The following is a 20,158-nucleotide window of genomic DNA, read 5'->3' as shown; positions in this document are numbered from 1 at the left end:
AATATGGAGGGGTTGTGGTACAGGCATTGTTCACTAAAATGGACACAAAAATGTAAATATAGGGCTTAAAAACACTTAATAAGAAATAATGCAGAAATATATTCTAAACAAAAACAATCTTCACTTTTCAGAAAATCAAATATAAGAGATTCTAATGTCCCCTTGAAAACAAACAAATTTTAAATGAGCTCTGATATCCAAAACTGACTCAAAATGAATAATTAAAATTCTAATTTCCCTGGGTTGTGGGTTAATGCACTTGGTTCTTACAGTAAATATGCCTTTTCGTACTGTTGCTGAGTTCCCATTTCTACTGTATTAGAGTAAATCACAGTCCAGAGGGCTTACTGTAATTTGTGCAGCGAGAGATCTAGGTTATCCCAAAGCAATTGTTTCAGACCAAACCAAATGGAAAATCTAATGTGGGTCTAGTTGTTTGCTGCTGTGCCTGCAGGGATGCTAAGAGCCCTGGGTTCAGCATTCTTTTACCCCACCCCCCTTGTCTTTTTTAATCAGATGGCTTGTTCAAAAGTGGAGAGGATTAAGACTGTTGCTGCAGTCACTGCTGATGACTCTGTCCAGTTTTGGAAAAATCCAAAGACACATGCATGCACACACTCACATGTGCACACAGTACAAGAACATACAGATCACGTATATGCAAGCAATTTAGCACTGTTCATATATACATGCACACAGGCCTGCACATTCATCCAAGAAATAATGCATATGCAACATTTAAAAACACTGTCTCTCTGTTTTGTCTGTGCTCACTTTCAGTGTCTCCCACTCACTCACTGCACTTTCTGGACAGCAGCAGTGATCTGCCATGTCTTAGTGTGTCATGTGATTTGAGGTGTGACATTTCTGACACAGACAGACGCCTGTCTCTTCTACTGCCAGACGGCAGAGAGACAGAGGGACAAAAGACAGAGAAAAAGGCAAACGTACAGTACCAAAGAGAGAGTAGTAGTAAAAGACAAGATGAATGAGAAGGAAGGGAGATGAGACTCAAGGGAATATTTAGGAAACTAAAAAATACAAAGTGGTGAAAGTAGGTGTGTATGGAGAGGCCAAAGGAGAGGTAGAGGCAGAAGCAGAGAGAGTGTAAGAGGAAGTGAGCTAAGGATGAAAGGATAGAGACATTGAGCTGTGTGTTGATCCAACACTGTGTGCAACAGAGCCAGCAGATAACACCAGTCAGACTCCTCCCACTTTAATCTCCCCATCATAAATCAATCCCTTGCTCCATCCTTCCACCCCTCCATCTTAAAGCCATTCATTGCTTTTCATCAGTCTAAACTCATGTTGTTTTGATGTACATTTGGAGCTCATGAGCAGGACACCTGACTAAATAGGACACATAGGTGATAATGTATACTAGCTATTGGTGGAATTTTATTCTTCACCTTTTGGATAGAACAAACTAACTAGAACGGATTCCTTCAATATTATAGTAGTTAGTTCTGTAGCATCATTACTTTCCAGGTGAAAACAAAATACACAATCATCAACCAACACAAAACAGGTTGTCATTTAAATAGTTTAAAGCCTTTTACCTTAAACATATTTCCAAGTACTGCACGTCGAAATCGAGGCTGTTTCTTATATGGGAGATACAGAAATGAACTTTGGAAGCCAAATGATGTTCCAAAGCTAAATGTTTGCTATAAGTTGAAACTCGCGACTTTGTGAACACGCACACAGACGCACACACCAAAACACACCTCCGGCTATGACTGTATGGTCCAGATGAAACTAGAACAGGAGAGGCAGCTGCATAACGAGAGTGTAAGGCCTAGAGGGAACTCATACGTTTCAAGTTTGTGCATGTATTTATGTGAAACTCTTAATTTGGACCTGGATTCTAATGACTGCATTTCCCTTCTGTCCCTTCCCTTCTTTCTCGCCGCAGGTTGTGAGGGGCTGTTTCTGTCGTCCCGTTGTACAGTGAGGCAGTGAGCTCAGCATGCATGTGTCGACATATTCCATGATGCACTCTGCCAGTCCAGGCTTGTTCCTCCTCAGCTTCCTCTTTCTTGCTGATGCTGACTGTGAGTCCTTTGACAGTGCAACCCATTTACACACACACACACACCCACATGGACGCAGATGTATGTATGTATATATATATATATATATATATCAATGACCTGATTTTCTTGTGTTGCTACGAGGCCAGCTGTTTTTGTCCATCCCAGTATTACTTGGCATGGACAGGCGGACCACATATGGCAAATCAGATCATTTCTCTACGGCTTGTGTTCATACCACATGTATGTGTGATCCCTGATTGTGGCTAGTCCATGAGATATTTTTCTCATTGAGTAAGTTTACATGTACATTAGTATCCTGGTTATGACTCATGTCCTGGTTTTAATTAATTACAGCTGCAAGTGCTGATTATTTTTATTATTGATTAACTTGCAACTTAACCATTCTGTCTCTAAATTAGCAAAAAATAGTGCAAAAAAAGGTCCATTGACATTTCCAGAGCTTGCATGTTGTTGGCCAAACAACAGTCAAGACTTCTAAGATATCATATATATAAAATTCATATTTTGGGGGCTTTGAAAGTGTTTAACCTCATTAACAAGCACAAATAAAACAATTAATAACCATGCAAATGTTCTTACTGAGCCACACATCCTTGTATGTGAGATTCGAACATTATGCAGTTTTCTGATCATATGTGTCTGACCTTTTGGGCATCACTGTGTCTACTGTGTTCTGCTGGAAACTCTGCTAGACTTCCACTTTATATCATCACAAATTTTGTTAATCATATTTTTTTGTTTTTCCAAAGATCTAGTGTATGACTCAAACTGAAGCCACACCTACACAGACGACACTGATCAGAATAAGCTGTTTACTTTTCAAATTAATATAATAATAGAAGAGAAAGTTGAAGTGAATCAGACAAACTCACCATACAGACATCTAGGAGTTGTCCTTTCAGAGAAATGATTAAAAATGGTTTTCTGGTAGAGTTTCATTTGCATATTTGGGTTAAATGTAGATGCATTACAATGAAAACAATTATTGTAAAGTAGATAAAGCATGTAGCATGTACAATATGGTGTGTTTGTGGGAAGTAGCTCCAAGATTATGGTTCTGCAATGCTGAGCATGGGGTTGTGCTCATAAATGTACATACCCCTGGCATATCCTGGCCTTTTTTTTGGAAAATTTAATTAACCATGTGTCTGCCTTCCAAAACCATAATGTATAACTGCAAGTATTTGTCAAATAGTGCCAGGGGAATACAAATTTCTAAGCACAACTATATATCACCACCACCCTGCAACACACATTTTGTTTACACAAGCACATAAGTTTAGGTTTGAAGCCGCCATTCCCGTCGTGCAGTGTTTTAAACGTCTACAGTCACACTGAGTTTTGTAAAAGCCTGCACATCCAAAAACCACTTGTTTTTTTTTTTTCTCTCAGCCTGGTGCCCTCTTGTCCCCTGTGTAAGTTCCAGGGTCGACCAGTAAAGACCCAGTCATTCATCAAAACGATGATGCTCACAGACTTCTTATTTAAGGGTTAGGGGAGCAGCACAGATGCGAAGAGGCTGAAAAGGATTTGTACTTTGTCTGCTCTGTCAATATTTCTCTTTTTTCCCTGCCCTCATCTCATTCGCTGTGACTTTCTCCATTGCTCTTTTGTTGCTCACTCTCTGCCTCTTCATAGGACATCCATATAATCTGGTGAGAAAGCAGGGACAGAGTGCTTAGAGGGAGGAAAGGCTGTTCTTTTCAATTTTCATATAATTGTGTATGGCGTGCAATGCCTCTTTTGATATCAACAGCAGGGACTCAGATTTGAATGTTAAGAATTCAAACAGAGGCTGTTGGGACACTGGCTCATCATGTGTCTGATTGTTTTGAAATGTTAAATGCACTTTAAAAAAGCTTTCAGTTGTCCTTATCTTCTTTTCCAAAATAGAAACCACTTTTTCATTTATTCCTGCGTGTCTGGACAGTGGCATTTTTTTTCATTAAACTGTGGAAATATGAACACACACATTACACCCATACACTATACACACTTGTGGACTGAGCTTTTTAAAATACAGTCAAATGGAAGAATACCCCATGTGCATAGTTTGAAATGTAGTATGACACCACACCATATGCTCACTCAGTGCACAGTGCTGGTGTAACAATAAAAGCAGCGTAGCCTTTTGCCTGGGAGAATGTGTTGTGTTTTTTCAAATCTCTCTTTTACTCGTTTTTTGTCTCTGTCTCTCTGTGGCCACCATTTGTGATTCTCAGTGTGATTGTGTGCGCATGCGTGCATATGACATCTATCTGGTGGATTAAGAGTAATGCCCTGATCCTGTTGCAAACTAGGCCACGGCTCCATGTACGCACTGAGATGCCCCGTGTGAGAAATGCATGTCTCGTTCACAGGGACAGGTCACAATGGTGCAGCAGGGTTCTTCCTGCTGACCGTCATTCTCCCCACAGCCAGCAAACTGTCATCCTTCCCCTTGCAGCTTAGGTCGAACAATAAAAAGACAACTCCTGTAGTGTGTTACAGAGCTCAACAAAGCAGACTGTGCACTGTGAAACCAAGTAGGAGCAGTTTAGGATTCTGCCTAAGGTGGAAACTCTTACCCTGAGCTTGCACTACATCATTTATGTTTTGTAAAAGCCTTGTGTTTCCAATCTACTTTTTCCACAAAACATTGTGTAAAAAAACACAGGGACATCAAATTCAGTTATTCTGAAAACGTGACCTTTTCATACATGACGTATTTGGCCCTTGTACAACATTAGAAACACAGGCAGTGCTCACGTGGTGACTGATTGACCTGTCAGCCATACTGCCAGAACTCGCATGGCCTTTGGGCCAACTGAAATCTAAAAAGTGGTTTGGGCAACCTGCTGTGATGAAAGCTGCACTACTTTCACTTACTTTGAAAGCCCTTGAGCAAGGTGCCCTCATTGATTACCTTCAAGTATTTTATTCATTATATGAATTAAAAAATATTTAAAGATAATCAGTTTTCTCTAAGGTTTCGCTAAGGCGATATTTGCTGGAAAAAGTTTGAGACTAGTTTTTAATTTTGTTTTTAGTCAAGATTTCATAGTGCACATAATGTCAAGTAATGTTTTGTTTGCAGTACTAAATATTTTAGTGTTATTTGCTTTTAGGTCAGGTTTTTACGGTGGCTGAGAAGGGCAAACGCGCTGCAAAACAAAAACGCTGCAAAAGAGAAACGCTGCAAAACAGAAACGCTGCAAAAGAGAAACGCTGCAAAACAGAAACGCTGCAAAACAGAAACGCTGCAAAACAAAAACGCTGCAAAAGAGAAACGCTGCAAAACAGAAACGCTGCAAAACAGAAACGCTGCAAAACAGAAACGCTGCAAAACAAAAACGCTGCAAAAGAGAAACGCTGCAAAACAAAAACGCTGCAAAACAGAAACGCTGCAAAAGAGAAACGCTGCAAAACAGAAACGCTGCAAGAGAGAAACGCTGCAAAACAGAAACGCTGCAAAAGAGAGAACACAACGGAAGTGCGCCAGGCCGATAGGGGGACCCCGAACTGAGGGGTGCAATGAACAAAGAACTTTTACAGAGGCGAGAGAGACACATGTAGTGACATAAGCCACGTCTCATTTTGGAGGCTGCGTAATGACGCAGGTTATAGTGTTGAATTGCAAAAGAATTGAATGAGCGACCTCTGATGATTGTTCTCATGTGCTAAAATGTGCTAACAATGTTCTGTTACATTTGTTTACTTGATCCAAATGTCATACAACGTCGGGAGACGTGGCGGGGGGGGGGGGGGGGGGGGGTGTTGCAGGGTGGGAGATCTGAAGGTGCTGTAATGACTATAGGTTGTTGTCTTGTTCAGGGTGTTCTTTGGGGAGTCGGTAGGGTGAGCTACAGGGAGATGGGTCAGGGAGGAGGGAAGAAGTGTGTGTGGAGGGAAGAGAGGGAGGGTGAGAGAGAGCTGTTCGGTGAGGGGAGTTAGCGTTACTGATGGGCGATACCACAGAATTTGGTATCGATCCGATACCAAGTAACTACAGGGTCAGTATTGACGATACCGATACCTTCTGCACCTTAAAGGAAAATCATTATTGCACAGTGTTGATTAATATCTTTATTGCAATGGCAACATGAATAATGCTCATGAACATAAATACTTGTTTAAATGCTAATAATAAAATGATAATAAATAAATAGCATTTCCCCTCGTAGTGGGTGAAAAATAGCACCACACAATGCTTCTTTTTCTATCTCTCTTCATGCTGCCGTGCCTGTCAGCACTGAGACGCTGCAGAGTGGAGAGAGTAATACTTCCTTCTGCAGTGCATGACTGGCTCTGGAAAGCTCTGACATCTGATTGGCTGCCATAATCATGTGATACGGAAGACCATTTAAAATACGCTTGGGCTGGTTTTCACACATCCAAAACTCTCAGAAGTGAAAACTAATTGCACGTTTTTATTAGGAGTGGTATCGAGCGATACTTAAGAAAGTATCGACTCCAAAGTATGGAAGTATCGATTCCAGAGAGTCGATATTCCCATCCCTACTTAGCGTGGCTACGGCTGAAACAGTAGCCTGTTACCTGTTACCTGTTCTGACTAAAAACTTAATAAAGCAAAGTGACAAAAGAACGTCTGCTGGCTGTGAATTTAGCGGGCATTAGAGTACGTTTTACATTTATTATTTTTTAAACACTTGGCCGTCATGTTTTACAGTATTATAAAAGTACAATGTTGTAAAAGATGACGGCCAAAGTAACAAATGGAAAACGCACCTTCAGATCTCCCAACCCCCCCACGTTGTATGACATTTTGATCAAGTAAACAAATGTAACAGAACATTGTTAGCACATATTAGCACATGAGAACAATCATCAGAGGTCGCTCCTTCAATTCTTTTGCAATTCAACACTATAACCTGCGTCATTACGCAGCCTCCAAAATGAGACGTGACTTATGTCACTACATGTGTCTCTCTCGCCTCTGTAAAAGTTCTTTGTTCATTGCACCCCTCAGTTCGGGGTCCCCCTATCGGCCTGGCGCACTTCCGTTGTGTTCTCTCTTTTGCAGCGTTTCTGTTTTGCAGCGTTTCTCTCTTGCAGCGTTTCTGTTTTGCAGCGTTTCTCTTTTGCAGCGTTTCTGTTTTGCAGCGTTTCTCTTTTGCAGCGTCTCTCTTTTGCAGCGTTTTTGTTTTGCAGCGTTTCTGTTTTGCAGCGTTTCTGTTTTGCAGCGTTTTTGTTTTGCAGCGTTTCTCTTTTGCAGCGTTTTTGTTTTGCAGCGTTTCTCTTTTGCAGCGTTTTTGTTTTGCAGCGTTTCTGTTTTGCAGCGTTTCTCTTTTGCAGCGTTTCTGTTTTGCAGCGTTTCTCTTTTGCAGCGTTTTTGTTTTGCAGCGCGTTTGCCCTTCTCGGCCACCGTAGTTTTTGTATATTTATGACAAATGGTAATGCACAGTTTTCCCTGTGAAAGGCCAGTAATCTAGAACTGAGAACATAACAGGGCAATCAACCTGCACTGTGTATCTAATAGTTGTCAGTTCAGGGACACAACAATATGAGTTTACTGGATTGTGCATGTGTGTAATTGTGTTTACAGTTTCTAGTCTGTTTTATTTGTCTATTTCTGCAAACGTGTGGCGCTTAAAGATTAGATTGCGATAAGTATCTGGTTTTGCTGAAGCTTCATGGCTCCTTGTTGCTTAATAGATGAGCTACTGTCAGAAATGAGATGAAGAGGCAGGGTCATAAAGGTTAAAGGTTTCTGCCCTGGGGATTAGTTAACGGTGTGAAACAGAACAACGCATTTATTCTCTTAGATGGATTGTGTTTCATTTTCATGACTGATTGGTGTTGCTTGACTCACTAGAGGTGCAAAGCAAAGAGCCGAGATAATAAGCAGCCTCTTGGCAGTTTAGCTGATGATGTAGACACTGTGAACTGGCAAGGAATCATTTCAGCATTTATTTATTTTATAGTTTATCTGTTGTTAATTCTGACACTTTACTACATTCACAGACCACAAAGTACATTACAGCACGGAGTGTTAATTCACATATTGCAAAAGGAAACTCAAACATTTTAGTGTGTAGTTATGGGAGCTCAGTTCCACTCTCATTAGTGTCCATTCAATATGAAACTAGTGCCAGCAGCTGGTTAGCTTAGCCCAGTGGTTCCCAACCCAACAGGTGTAGAAGGAGACCCAAAGACAATATTTGTACCCTATACAGCTCTAAAAAATGAAATTTATGAAGTTGTGTTAAAAGTCAACACTGATGTTGAATAAGGATTATAAGAAATAATTCCAAACATGCTGAAATTGTCTTTTTATTTCCTTTGTTTAATTAACATGCCACTTTTAATTTCAGTCATTATATAAAGAATTCATAGAATATTTTGTGTTATATTAAAATTCATTTCCACTGATGATGTACCAAATGTGTCAAATATCACATTAAACCTTTAAAAATAAAAGGCCTCATTTAAATGCCTGATGACCTCTTTCTATCAGCTCAGGTGCAAATGTTTCCATCTAGGAGGTGACAGAAATGGGGCGCAAACATTGGGGCGCAAACATTTTCTGAACTCATACATGCAACAAAATGAAAATGCCAATCGCAGTTTGTTGTCATTTTTAAGGGTTTGTCAGTGTAGTCTGCAGATGTTTGAGTCAATCCTGTCACACTGACCAAGTGGACTTGCTCATATTGTTCTCCAACATTATGTATTAATCATTATGTATGAATCACTAGATGGATTAGGCTGAGACTGTAGAGAAGGAACCACAGTTCTGCTCCTGAAGTTTCTGTGCTGCATCGCTGGCTCACAGCAGCAAGGCTATTAGCAGCTACCATAGCTGTGCACTCATGTGGGATTAACAGCATCTGACAAGCGTTAGCTTAGCATTATCTTAGCAGGTGCACCTATCTGCAAAGAGGGTGGATTGCATTAGCTTAGCTCTAACGAAGCTGAGCGGTCATTTGTCAGTAATGTGGCCCGACCAGTACTGTTCAGCTTCATAGGAATCCAGCCCTGACCCAGTAAAGTTCTGTACCCAGTGGGTTGCCCTTGTGTTTCTGATGACCTGCGTGTAGAAGAAGAACCCTATTTGATTAAACGCCCTACACCCCCCTTGTGTTTCTAACAAATTAACCCTGATTAACTTGGCATTAGCCAGGCCCTGGGGAAACTCTGATGGTTATGTGGCATGCTAATTGGACTTGCATTACATGCACTGGACAGTAAAAGTTCATTTTATTGTGGGCTTCTGAGCACTCGTGTTAAAGTGAAGCCACATCAGCTGGCATTTATTAAAAAAAGGCTCAAGTCACAAGCAACCAGTTTTAAATGGGAAGACAAATGTATTTGAAATGAATAATTTGATTTTGTTTAAATAGATGGACACTTGGGCTCCGGCAGATCCCTGTGACCCTGGTTAAGGAATAATTATAATAATATGGATAATGGAAGGATGGACATTTATGTTTAATGTGAAAATGTAGTTACAGAACCTCATTGTGTCTGTGAAGATTCTCAGTCGTCCAGGGAAGGTTATCAAGAGGTTGAGTAATGGCAACTGGACTTTCAGTTTTTAAGGCTGAAACGTTTCGCCACCCATCCAAGGAAACGTTGGACTGGAACCTCCAAATTTATCTCCCAGGTTGGTTTCACTCCACCCCTAGTCCCATAGGCTCACTAGGTGAGCTAAGAAAATCAGGTGAGAGTCGTTAGACCCACACCCCTGAGTTGATTTCACTTCACACTTAGGCTCGTTAAGTGAACAAAGGAGTGAGCTCAGGTGAGAGTTGTTGGACCTAATGGTGGACACATTCTGATTCCCCAACTGTCTGCAGAGTCTGTCCTTCCTGGGAAACATTTGATATGTTCCTAAATTGGCTGGGAACAGATGAAAGGGCAGCCTGGTATATTGAAGGTAAATTATGTCTGAGTCCTCCACCCCTGTTAAGGGAGGGTTTCTCCACTTGGACATAGATAGATAGCTTCCCTGACTCCTCTTTCAAACCATCTATCTTCTCTGTGCAAAATGTGTACCTCACTGTCTTCAAATGAGTGTTCTGTTTCCTCTAAATGGAGGTGCACAGCTGACTGTGGTCCTTAGGAGCTGCTCCTCCTGTGCTAGGCCATCCTCCTGTTGAGTGGTTGTTTGGTTTCTCCGATGTAGAGTTCTGAGCATTCTTCCTTACATTGTATGGCATACATCACATTGCTCCTCTTTTGTTTTGAAACAGTCTCTGTCTCAGTGTGTTAGTGGGTTTGAAGTGGACTGGTATCTGATTTTTCCCAAAAATCTGTTTAATTAAGCCTCTCAGAAACACCTGCTACATAGGGAATGACCAGGTTTTTCCTCTTTGGATCTTGAGGCTCAAATGACCAGTTTTTCCAATTGACACTTATGTCTGTGTGCTACCTAACGATGATAGATGTCTCTCTGTGTTTGTATTTGCCCCACCAATCCAATTTCATTTCCAGGGTAAAAGCAAGCGGCTAATAATTTGCTCCTAATATGTCTTTTTGATGTTAATGTGTTTTACGTTATGGTTCTGGCCAGCTGCCTGCCTACTCTTGAGGCTGACTATCATGGCCCTGACTCCGGCTCTGATATCGGCTTCCTTCTTTAATTTGTCTGACAAGCCTGACTTGGTTTTCACTTGGGAAGTCATCAGCTAAACACCCACTACCACATACAACATGATGCAGCTGGATCTTTTCCTGGAAAGGACTGTAAATTACTCATTATATGCCTAGCTCTCAACCTGAGCACACACGCATATGCAGAATGTGAAATCCAGGCACAGATACTTGGCAAGTTGTAAGAACATTCAGAGCAGCTTTTTCAGATGTGATCAAAACCCCAATACACTCACAAATTCACATAAAAGCTTCTGTATTCACACACGTGACCATGTCCACACACCCAGGATCATCATCGATCTGATCAGGACTTTCAATAAACATTTATCTTCTTCCTCCTCTGAGAGATGGTCCACTATTCAACCTGTGAGCATTAACAGCACAGAACTCACACATATAGAGGATTAGCTGCTGTTAGTGTCTGGGCCTCTTACTGGTTTTAACAGACTACATCACATTACTCCAATCCCAGCCTCCCACCATTTGTTGGCTCGCCATTTCAGAATTTATTTTAAGTTTCTACTGATCAGTTTGGCTCCAGGTTATCTAACAGACTCGTTGACCCCTTATGAGCAACTCTGCAGCCTAATATCCTCCGGTGGGCCCTTATGTGTTTCCAAAGTCCAGGTTAAAATCTGAGATTTTGCCATCAGGGCTCCATCTGCTTCTTTTAATCAAAGCTATTGTGTTTTTCTTGTAAGAAAGCTCAGCGTACTGATTTTATGTTATGATTTTATACTTATTTTGGTACTCCAGCATCTCAGAGCTCATTTTTGATTTGTTTCTATCAGACAGAGTGGCTCCATTTCATGTTGCTGAGTCCATTGCTTATTGTTGATTTGATTTGTTTGGATAGGCCTGTCTGCTGTATGCTTTTTTGAATCAGATCAGCTTAGTGATTGAGGGTGCACAGATTGAGGTCTGAGGGGACATAGCAGAGTTTTGGAAAAGATGTGTAGGAATGATTTCAATGATCCTCATTTAATACATTGCACAAATATCTAGTTTCACATTAATTTACTTTAGTATGGTCAGAGAACAGAGTAATTGTTTTGAAATCATTCAATTGAATTGTTTATATATCTAGTGGTTAGCACTGTTGCCTCACAGCAAGAAGGTTGTGGGTTCGCAACCCGGCCTTTCTGTGTGGAGTTTGCATGTTCTCCCCATGCTTGCAGAGATATCCTGAGCTCCATTCAGATGATCAGTCACAAAAACAGAAAGCTTAGTTACCTTTCAGCTCTTAATCCCTCACCTCATCCGCTGAAGTTAGACAGAGACGAGACTGAGACAGCATCTCTAATTTAACTCAACAATTATTACATTAGTAAAAGACTGATAGTGATGAGGGTAGCATGGTGGCTGAGTGAGCAAGAAGGTCGTGGGTTCGCAACCTGGCCTTTCTGTGTGGAGTTTATGTTCTTCCCATTCTTACGTGGGTTTACTCCGGGTACTTCGGTTTCCTCCCACAGTCCAAAAAGCTCAGGTTGATTGGTGACTCTAAATTGCCCATAGGAATGAGTGTGAGTTTGTGTGGTTGTTTGTCTTTGTGTGTCTATATGTGGCCCAGTGATGGACTGGTGACCTGTCCAGGGTGTGCCCTGACCTTCCACCCAAAAGAGAGCTGGGATAGGCTCCAGCAGATCCCTGTTACCCTGGTTAGGAATAAACGGGTAGAGAAAATGGATGGATGGATGTTTGTTGTCTATATTCATAAATTTCTGTGTCAATAAAAAGCATAGAGCCCCTAATCTATCACACCTTTAAATCTCTGATTTTTACGACATGACATGTACATCTTCCAGGGTCATTTCTATCTGTGTTCCCTCACTTATGTGTACTTACCATTCTTAGATTTATACCATTTCCCAATCTTAATACACTGTATTCGCAAATCATATTCCCTGCAGGTTTGTTCTAGCATCTGTTCTTACAAACTCAATCTCCCTAGCTGTGTCTCTCTAGATTAAGACAGCATCTGCTAGCTGTGCTGTGTCCATGTAGTCTCCTACACAGCGCCATTAGCTTCATTTAGTCCTGCTATTTTTCTTTTCAAAGTGCTACTCCCCTGAACCTACATCACCACATTACGGTGTTCCAGATCATTTAAGGGGATTTTATCCAAAAATGAAGTCGGTGGAGAAGTACATCAGTCTGCCATCAGTTTTCCATTCAGAGTTTTTATCTGATTGTCAGATGACATGTTAATGATATATGTATAAAAAAGCTCCAACTGTTAAAATGTTATTTCTTTTTAAAAACCAAAAAGGTGTGAAGATGATATTTCACTCTGGGATCAAAGTGTATTGCATGTTTTCAGCCGTGGCTCAAAAGTGAAACTAGTCCAGAGAGGGGAGCTGACTTTATCTTTGCCATCTGTTGTGTAGATCATGTCCCACTGTATGGTGACCTTTAAGAAGGCCACCCTCTATCCACCCCCCACACACACACATGCACACCATACAGTCACATACACACACCAAACACTTACTGTAGATACCAAGGAAAGATTGGCACTGTCTAATCTAAATCTCTGTCTGTGAAGCCACTCAGCAGTTTTTCCGTACTTCCCATCTTGGGTCATATTGAAGAAAAAGACAAAGACTGCTGGGAGCACCTGGCGCCATGCAAAGCACCTAAAGCCTGTGACTCCTGCAAAGTGCCTCTTCTAATAATAAATAATAATAATAATAATAATACATTTTATTTCATGGCGCCTTTCAAAGTCTCAAGGTCACCTTACAGAGAGAAAAAGGAAGCATACAGCATGAAATACATAGAGTGCATTAAAACTATGATAACAACAATACACAGAGGGCCAAAATGTAAAGGCAAAAGTGTAGAGTATCTAGGAAGTGGGCGATGTAGAGTAAAAGTAAATTGAAACAGAAACCCAATTGAAACACAGAAACTCTAGTCCAAGTCCATGACTGAATGGTCCAAATCTATCATCCTTTTTGATTTTATAGTCATGAAATAATAAACCTGCAGGCATTCCTTTCCTCCCCTAAAGTGATGACATATATTGAAAATATTGACTTTCGAGCCTGAGCCCTTGGCCCAAATGTCAGTGTTAAATCCAAACTAACCAGACCCTGTGATGATCTTGACAAAAGGACAGTTGGGACAGGAAATAAAGAAGAGCAGTGAGGACAGAAGAAGGACAACGGGGAGGATGAAAGGTGGGAGATAAGGGAGAAAATGGGAAAAGAGAATAAAGACAAGAGGCAATAAAGACAAGAGGAGAGAAATAAGAGAGTGGAGGAATTGCAAAGACAGAGTTGGCTGAAGTGTGGAGCATATCTTCCAACCCCCACCCCTCATTAAGTCAGTCAATGTGACAGGAAGACTTATGTAACACCCCAGAGATGGAGGGAGGAGATGGAGAAAGAGTAACAAGGAGGAGGATGAAAGTGGGAGCTAGGAGAGCAGCTGTGAAGAGGGGAATCAAGTGATTCAGTGGCAAAGAAGAATTTGGAGCAGGGTGGTGCAATAAAGAGGCAAAACATGAGAAAGAGAGAACATGAGACAATTAAACAGGAGATATATTAAGAGAGGGATCGAGGCTACAGAGATAAAGAGAGGAAAGATTAAAAAAAAAGCAACTGAAAGATCTACCATGCCTTTTAGTATGGCTCTGCTGGCTTTACACTTTTCATTTGTTTTGTGGAAGAGAGATAGGCAAGAGGATTAGGAGAGCGACTCATTCTTTCTGTTTTTCTCTCTTTCTGTCACTGTTTCTCTCGGATGAACACGCACATTTGTTCGCTCATTCATGCATCACACACACGTATGGCGTTCAGGTGCTGATCGTATACTTAATAATAAAAACACAAGGGCTCCAACTAACCATTATTTTCATTATCTACTAATCCACTGACTTTAATTCTTTAGTCGTTTTCAAAATATCATGAAATTGTGAAAAATGACCATTACTGTCCCAGAGCCCAACATGATGTCACTGGGCAAATACAGTGATTGATCCCACACAATTAATCAATTGTCAAAATTGATTGATTTTGTTCAGCATTAACTGGTAACACACATATGACCTCACACAAACGTGCACAGTTTATGGCACTAAATGTACATACTGTAAACGGTCACATATGCACACAGGGAGCGATGTTAGGTCTAAGAGCAAACAAAGTAGAGTAACATGTAATGAAATGCATTCATTTTAGCTGATGGGTAATTATTAGAGTAATGTAATTGCGTTTTCGATGAGTAATGTGTAATGAGTTAAACACTGCCTCTCACTCTTCAGTCATTAAGGCAGATTTGGCTGTCAGCCTCTGAGGTGTAGAGGTGACCAGGCAGCTTGTGGCTCTCTGATCATGTTTGCCAGTACATCTGGCTCGCTCTGCATCTCACCCACTCTTCCTCTCTCTCACCACTTCTGTTGTTCATGCGTTCTCTTCTTTACCCATTCAGCTCTCCATCTGTATCTCTCCCTCACTCCCTTTATCTCACTTGCTCTTCTGTTCTGCTTTCCCCTCTCTATCAGCACACTCTTTTTCTCCCCTTCTCTGAAAAGCTTAGCTTTCCTCCCTCCCTCCTTTCAAACAGCAAAAAGCAATTTCTCTCCCTTTGTCAGAGCGCTTGGTGGTAAGCCCTTAAGTAGGGATTTTCTGGTTTGGCTAGAATGCCATTAGACGAGCTGGCGATGACGTGCCGTGACTGACGTGCCGAATCTGTTTGATGTTGTGATGTCACAATCCAGCGGAGGCTGTGGTTATGATATTGTTGGTGTCCCCAGAACGATGGACTTTAATGGTCATGTCAGGAGTAAGTCTTCATAATTCCTTTATGGCACAGAAATATTAAGCTTCTTTGGTGGTACAGGGACACAGACCAAACGTACACGAGAAAAGATGCACACACAGACACAAATCCTGCACCTTTGCACTAAACGACAGATACACTATGCTACCCCTACTCCAAGAATGGGCTCATTCTGTAACACACAAAAGCCAGCCACAACGTTCAACCATGTTCCAATCTATTTTAAATTGGACTGCACCATTGTGCTTCCTCTTATTTCTTGCAGACACACATCTGGCATTCCTCGTTTTTTTAGTACAAACATCTCAAATATAAAATATGAGTGTTACATGTGTGAAAGATAGAGACACTACATGTATGTGTGAAGAATCGTTAATGTAATGCTGATGTATTGTTAACAGCACTGTGCAACAATCAATCAAAATGCTTTCCATGTGTACGTGCACACACACACACACACACACACACACACACAGCAACACTGGGAATCGAACTTGGCCTAACGCTTAACTGACCTCTTTCACTGCAGCACCTCCCAGATTCACAAGAACCCCTGAAGATCAAACAGGAGTCCAGGGGGGAGTAGCTTCCTTTGTGTGCCAGGCCACAGGGGATCCACAGCCCAAGATTGTGTGGAACAAAAAAGGCAAAAAAGTCAGCAACCAGAGATTTGAGGTATGATACTGAGTTTCTCATTCAACCCTTAAACTGTCTGTAGTAGTGGTACTAGTTTCTGCTCCTCCCAGAAAATACTGTAAACTGAAACAGAAATGGATTAACACTGCAAGAACAGAGCCGCAGCAGAGGTTCCCTGGTTTATGTGGACCAGCTGTGAAAAGCAGTGGTGTCTGAAAAAAGCAGCCACACCATAAACTCTGCTGCTGTTTGGGATCTGTGCCTGTTACTACTTTCTCACAGCAGACATTCTGACTGACAGCAATTATTAATATTATTCACACATATGTTTGTTAGAAACAAGCACACATCGAACCAAACATGACGGTCAGATTTTTTTTTAATCAGATGAATTAATAGTTAAAGGTTTAAATGGCTGCCTGACATTTTGGTTTCAGAGGCAACTGAGTGGAATTAGTTTAAGATTGTTAGTTACACACATACTTTTCCTCTGGTGGCAAAAATAAGTGTGTGCTGTGAGGAAGCTGTAGTGTTATTTACTGTGTTTTCTAAAATGAAAGTTGACATTTAAGTCAATAATGAGTTGACTTGGGTAAAAAACAAAATATTTTACACACTAGATTTCACCACCTATGACCACATTGCATATAAATCCAAAATTGTAAGATTTGAGTTTACCTGTGTTTCTTTATTTGTATTCCAAAGGTTATGTCGCTGTGTGAAGGGCTCTCTGCTCCAACGCTTTCATATGTCAGATGATGCCTTAGGCTACAGTTTATGAGGTTCTTATATGATCAGCCTTATTAGTTTACCAAAGGCTCTAACCTTTGATTATATTTCCCCACCTCACCCTTACATTGAGATGTTCAACCAGAGTCTGTCCTCACCTGTCAGTGTCACCCTGAGCTCTAGGTGCTTTTCCACTTTAATAAGTCGAGTTTCCTCCCAGGTTTAAGTTCATCTTGGTGTCTCCCTGTTTGTGATTAAATCACTCGGGGACAGAGTTTATTTTTAATCCGCCCGTCTAAGATCCACCTACTGTGTATTTCTCTGTGCTGTTCTGTCTGTCACGAGTTGCTGTGGGATTGCTTTTTATTGGATTTTAGTCAGTGGAAACCTCCTCAGAATTCAGAATGTAGATCTATTGCATTTATTGAAGAGCATTTATAATGTACAGTCCAGTTGTTGTGAAAGCTCTTAGGTTATTACATATCCTAAATATGAAAAGGCCAAGATGCATAGACAAGAACAGTTGTACTCTTAACTATATTCCTTCTCTACATTCAAGCATTTTAATCAGTTGACTGAAATCTGTTTTTATGTGTATGGTCATTGCTCCAAGACTATGGATGTGTGGATGTGATCTGTTTATCATTTAGCTGCAAAGGTAAAATTAAAACCAGACAGCAGCAGCGAAGATGAATTACTTCTGTTAAACATGTGAACAAGATGTTTTTTTTACCTACAATAGCAAATTTTTTTATCACAGCAGGTGGTTCAAATTGTAAGGTTGCAAACTAAATATTATCATGCTTAAAGCTGATATGGCAAACTTTTTAGCTTCTTTACACATACTGTTAAGAAAGCATCATTAGCAGTCATTTGTTGTCAACAGCCCCAGTCGACATAACTTTAATCCTAATTCAGCTCTATTTTGGACACTGAAAACAGCAACTTGTCGTGGCTGAAAACTGCAACGACGCAACAGTCACATCAAGTTTAGCTCTTTCCTTTCTTTTTCCCCACGAACAGGTAATAGAGTTTGACGACGGGTCCGGCTCAGTCCTGAGGATCCAGCCTCTGAGGACCCCCAGAGATGAGGCTATTTACGAATGTCACGCCTCAAACTCTGCAGGAGAGATCACTGCCTCCACCAGACTCAGTGTGCTGCGAGGTTTGTGTGAACACAGGCACAAACTATTTCCATATTGCTGTCAAGTACAGTTTTTAGATGACTGAAAAGACAATTACAATTCATACTACTTGGGCCGAAATCATACCCACATAACATGTACTACTGTAGTATTATAAATACTTTCTGTGCATCATCCCACTGGTTAATGCAGTAATATACCATAATGTGTTCTACAGGTAGCCATAAGTACATATGAAATAACTGGTATAATGAATGATTTACAATATAACACGAAGTTTATTAGTTATGAAATATATAATAAGAATAAGAATAAACTTTTAAACTCAACATGAGCATAAACAGCTTTAAACACGATTTGTTCATGTGTGTAATTATATTTCATTATTCAAACATGTAGTTTTACTGTTACACTATACTAAACACTTTGAAATGTTCCTATCTGTTCAATTTCACTTCAATTCAATTTATTTGTATAGCGCCAAATCACAATACAAGTCATCTCAAGGCACTTTCCAAAAACAAAAAAACCCAACAATTCCCTTATGAGCAAACATTTGGCGACAGTGGAGAGGATAAACTCCCTTTAACAGAAGAAAAAACCTCCAGCAGAACTGGGTTCAGTTTGGGCGGCCATCTGCCTCGACCGGTTGGGGTGAGTGGATAGAGCAGAGAGAAAAGAACAGCAACAATCTGTCTGCTTACTGCTACATTATAGTCTGATATAACCTCTATTACCTTTATATATATTGCTTCTAAATCTATAGTACTGTGTTTTTCAGTGGCTGGTTTACCATGATTAGCCGACGGTGAAGTGTTTGTATAGTGTTTATATAGATAGATGGTCATCAGTTTGAGATTGTAATGGTAGTTATGGTAGCTGACCTTCTTTAAAGTACATTATTGTAAAAGCCAGCCAATATCAGGTTTTACAGACCATTGACTCAAATTCAGCACTTTTCTGACAATGCTCTTGTAATTTTAAGGCTTTATAAGCAGAAGGCTTTGAATTTGTTTCTTCCAATGTGGGTATACAGTATACACAAGTGTGAGTGTATGGTGTTAGTGTTAGCAAGAGTGCATTAATGCAGATAGTGATGTTAGTGTTAGTGGAGTCCATTAGCAGAACATTATGTACCAGTAGTTTGAAGCTCCAGAGTGTCTTAGTGAGTGAAGCTGCTCAAGTGTGGCTAATTACATTGCCTGCCTTTACAGTACATGCTCGTGGGGAAAAGATATACAGCCCATTGTTCTACCATTTCATCTCCCTCTCTTTGTCTCTGAAGCTAATAATGTAGTCTACAGTTTTTTTTCTCACCACTCTTCTCTTTCTGTCTTGTCTGTGTTTTTGTCTGCCCAAGTTATTCCCTTTACTTTCTCTTTCAGCTCCTGTCTGAGTTTCTTACACACCTTCCTCCTCGTCTCCCTCTCTCTCGTGCTCTTAGTTCCACTACACAGCAACCTCTAAATTATTCACGTCAGACCACTCTTTGCATCTTCTGTGCTGTTCCGCTTCATCCTGCCAGAATTTTTCCTGTCTCACATCATTGGCTTTGTGTGTGTCTGTGTCTGTACATTGTAAGGACTGCTTTGAGTTTTATACCATAGAAGTGAGGAAATGAGGACATTTTAGCTGGTCCTCGGGGTGTCATGCACCTTGAAAGGACTGAGGAGTGTTTAAGGACGGACCCCCCCCCCCCCACCCAATTTGGTACAGTTCTGAGAAAGTACATGTTTGGGTGTGAATGGTGAATCACCTCCCCCTTTTCGGAAAGGTATCGCGCGTCCCCACGTCATGGTGGGGTGTGACCCAGGTAGGGTTCCATCCTACCTGGGGGGACCCCTGGCAGTTTTGCACTCCTGGATCGTTGAGCAATCATAATAGGCCCTTACCTGCACTTTCACTGGGCTCGGGCCTAATTAATTTTTTTTCTCCTGCCTTCACTGATGGAGCCTTCTGCACACTCATCTCCAACCTGTTTCTTTATCGATAACATAACCAATGCACACAGAGGAGAATCCATATACAAAGATATACAGAAAAGCAGACACCAACACATCTTCAATCTAAGAGAGTCAGTCTATGTAGTGATTAGCCTCCTTTCTCCTTCTCTGAGGAGTCATTGTGTTGTGAATGAATAAGAAGACACCTGGGAGCAGCTAATAGCCCCTGATAGACTGTCAGTCCGAACGTCAGTTACAAAACACA

At 40.9% G+C, this 20,158-nt stretch overlaps 1 protein-coding gene across 6 annotated transcripts in view; it reads left to right on the top strand.

Annotated features, from left to right (window-relative positions):
• Nucleotides 1-20,158, top strand: part of ptprdb (protein tyrosine phosphatase receptor type Db) — an 88,279-nt gene that overhangs the window by 19,970 nt on the left and 48,151 nt on the right. For all 6 annotated transcript variants that reach the window (XM_026303134.1, XM_026303131.1, XM_026303129.1 and 3 more), the window contains exons 2-4: nucleotides 1,916-2,054; nucleotides 15,970-16,115; nucleotides 17,829-17,970. In XM_026303134.1, the coding sequence (XP_026158919.1) occupies nucleotides 1,970-2,054; nucleotides 15,970-16,115; nucleotides 17,829-17,970 (373 nt within the window). In that variant the 5' untranslated portion in view covers nucleotides 1,916-1,969. The remainder of the gene's footprint in view (nucleotides 1-1,915; nucleotides 2,055-15,969; nucleotides 16,116-17,828; nucleotides 17,971-20,158) is intronic.

This window comes from Mastacembelus armatus, chromosome 1 (genome assembly GCF_900324485.2).
Source record: "Mastacembelus armatus chromosome 1, fMasArm1.2, whole genome shotgun sequence".
Classification (NCBI taxonomy): domain Eukaryota; kingdom Metazoa; phylum Chordata; class Actinopteri; order Synbranchiformes; family Mastacembelidae; genus Mastacembelus; species Mastacembelus armatus.
Note: the sequence above shows the minus strand (reverse complement) of the source record. Positions and strands in the feature narration are given on the sequence as shown.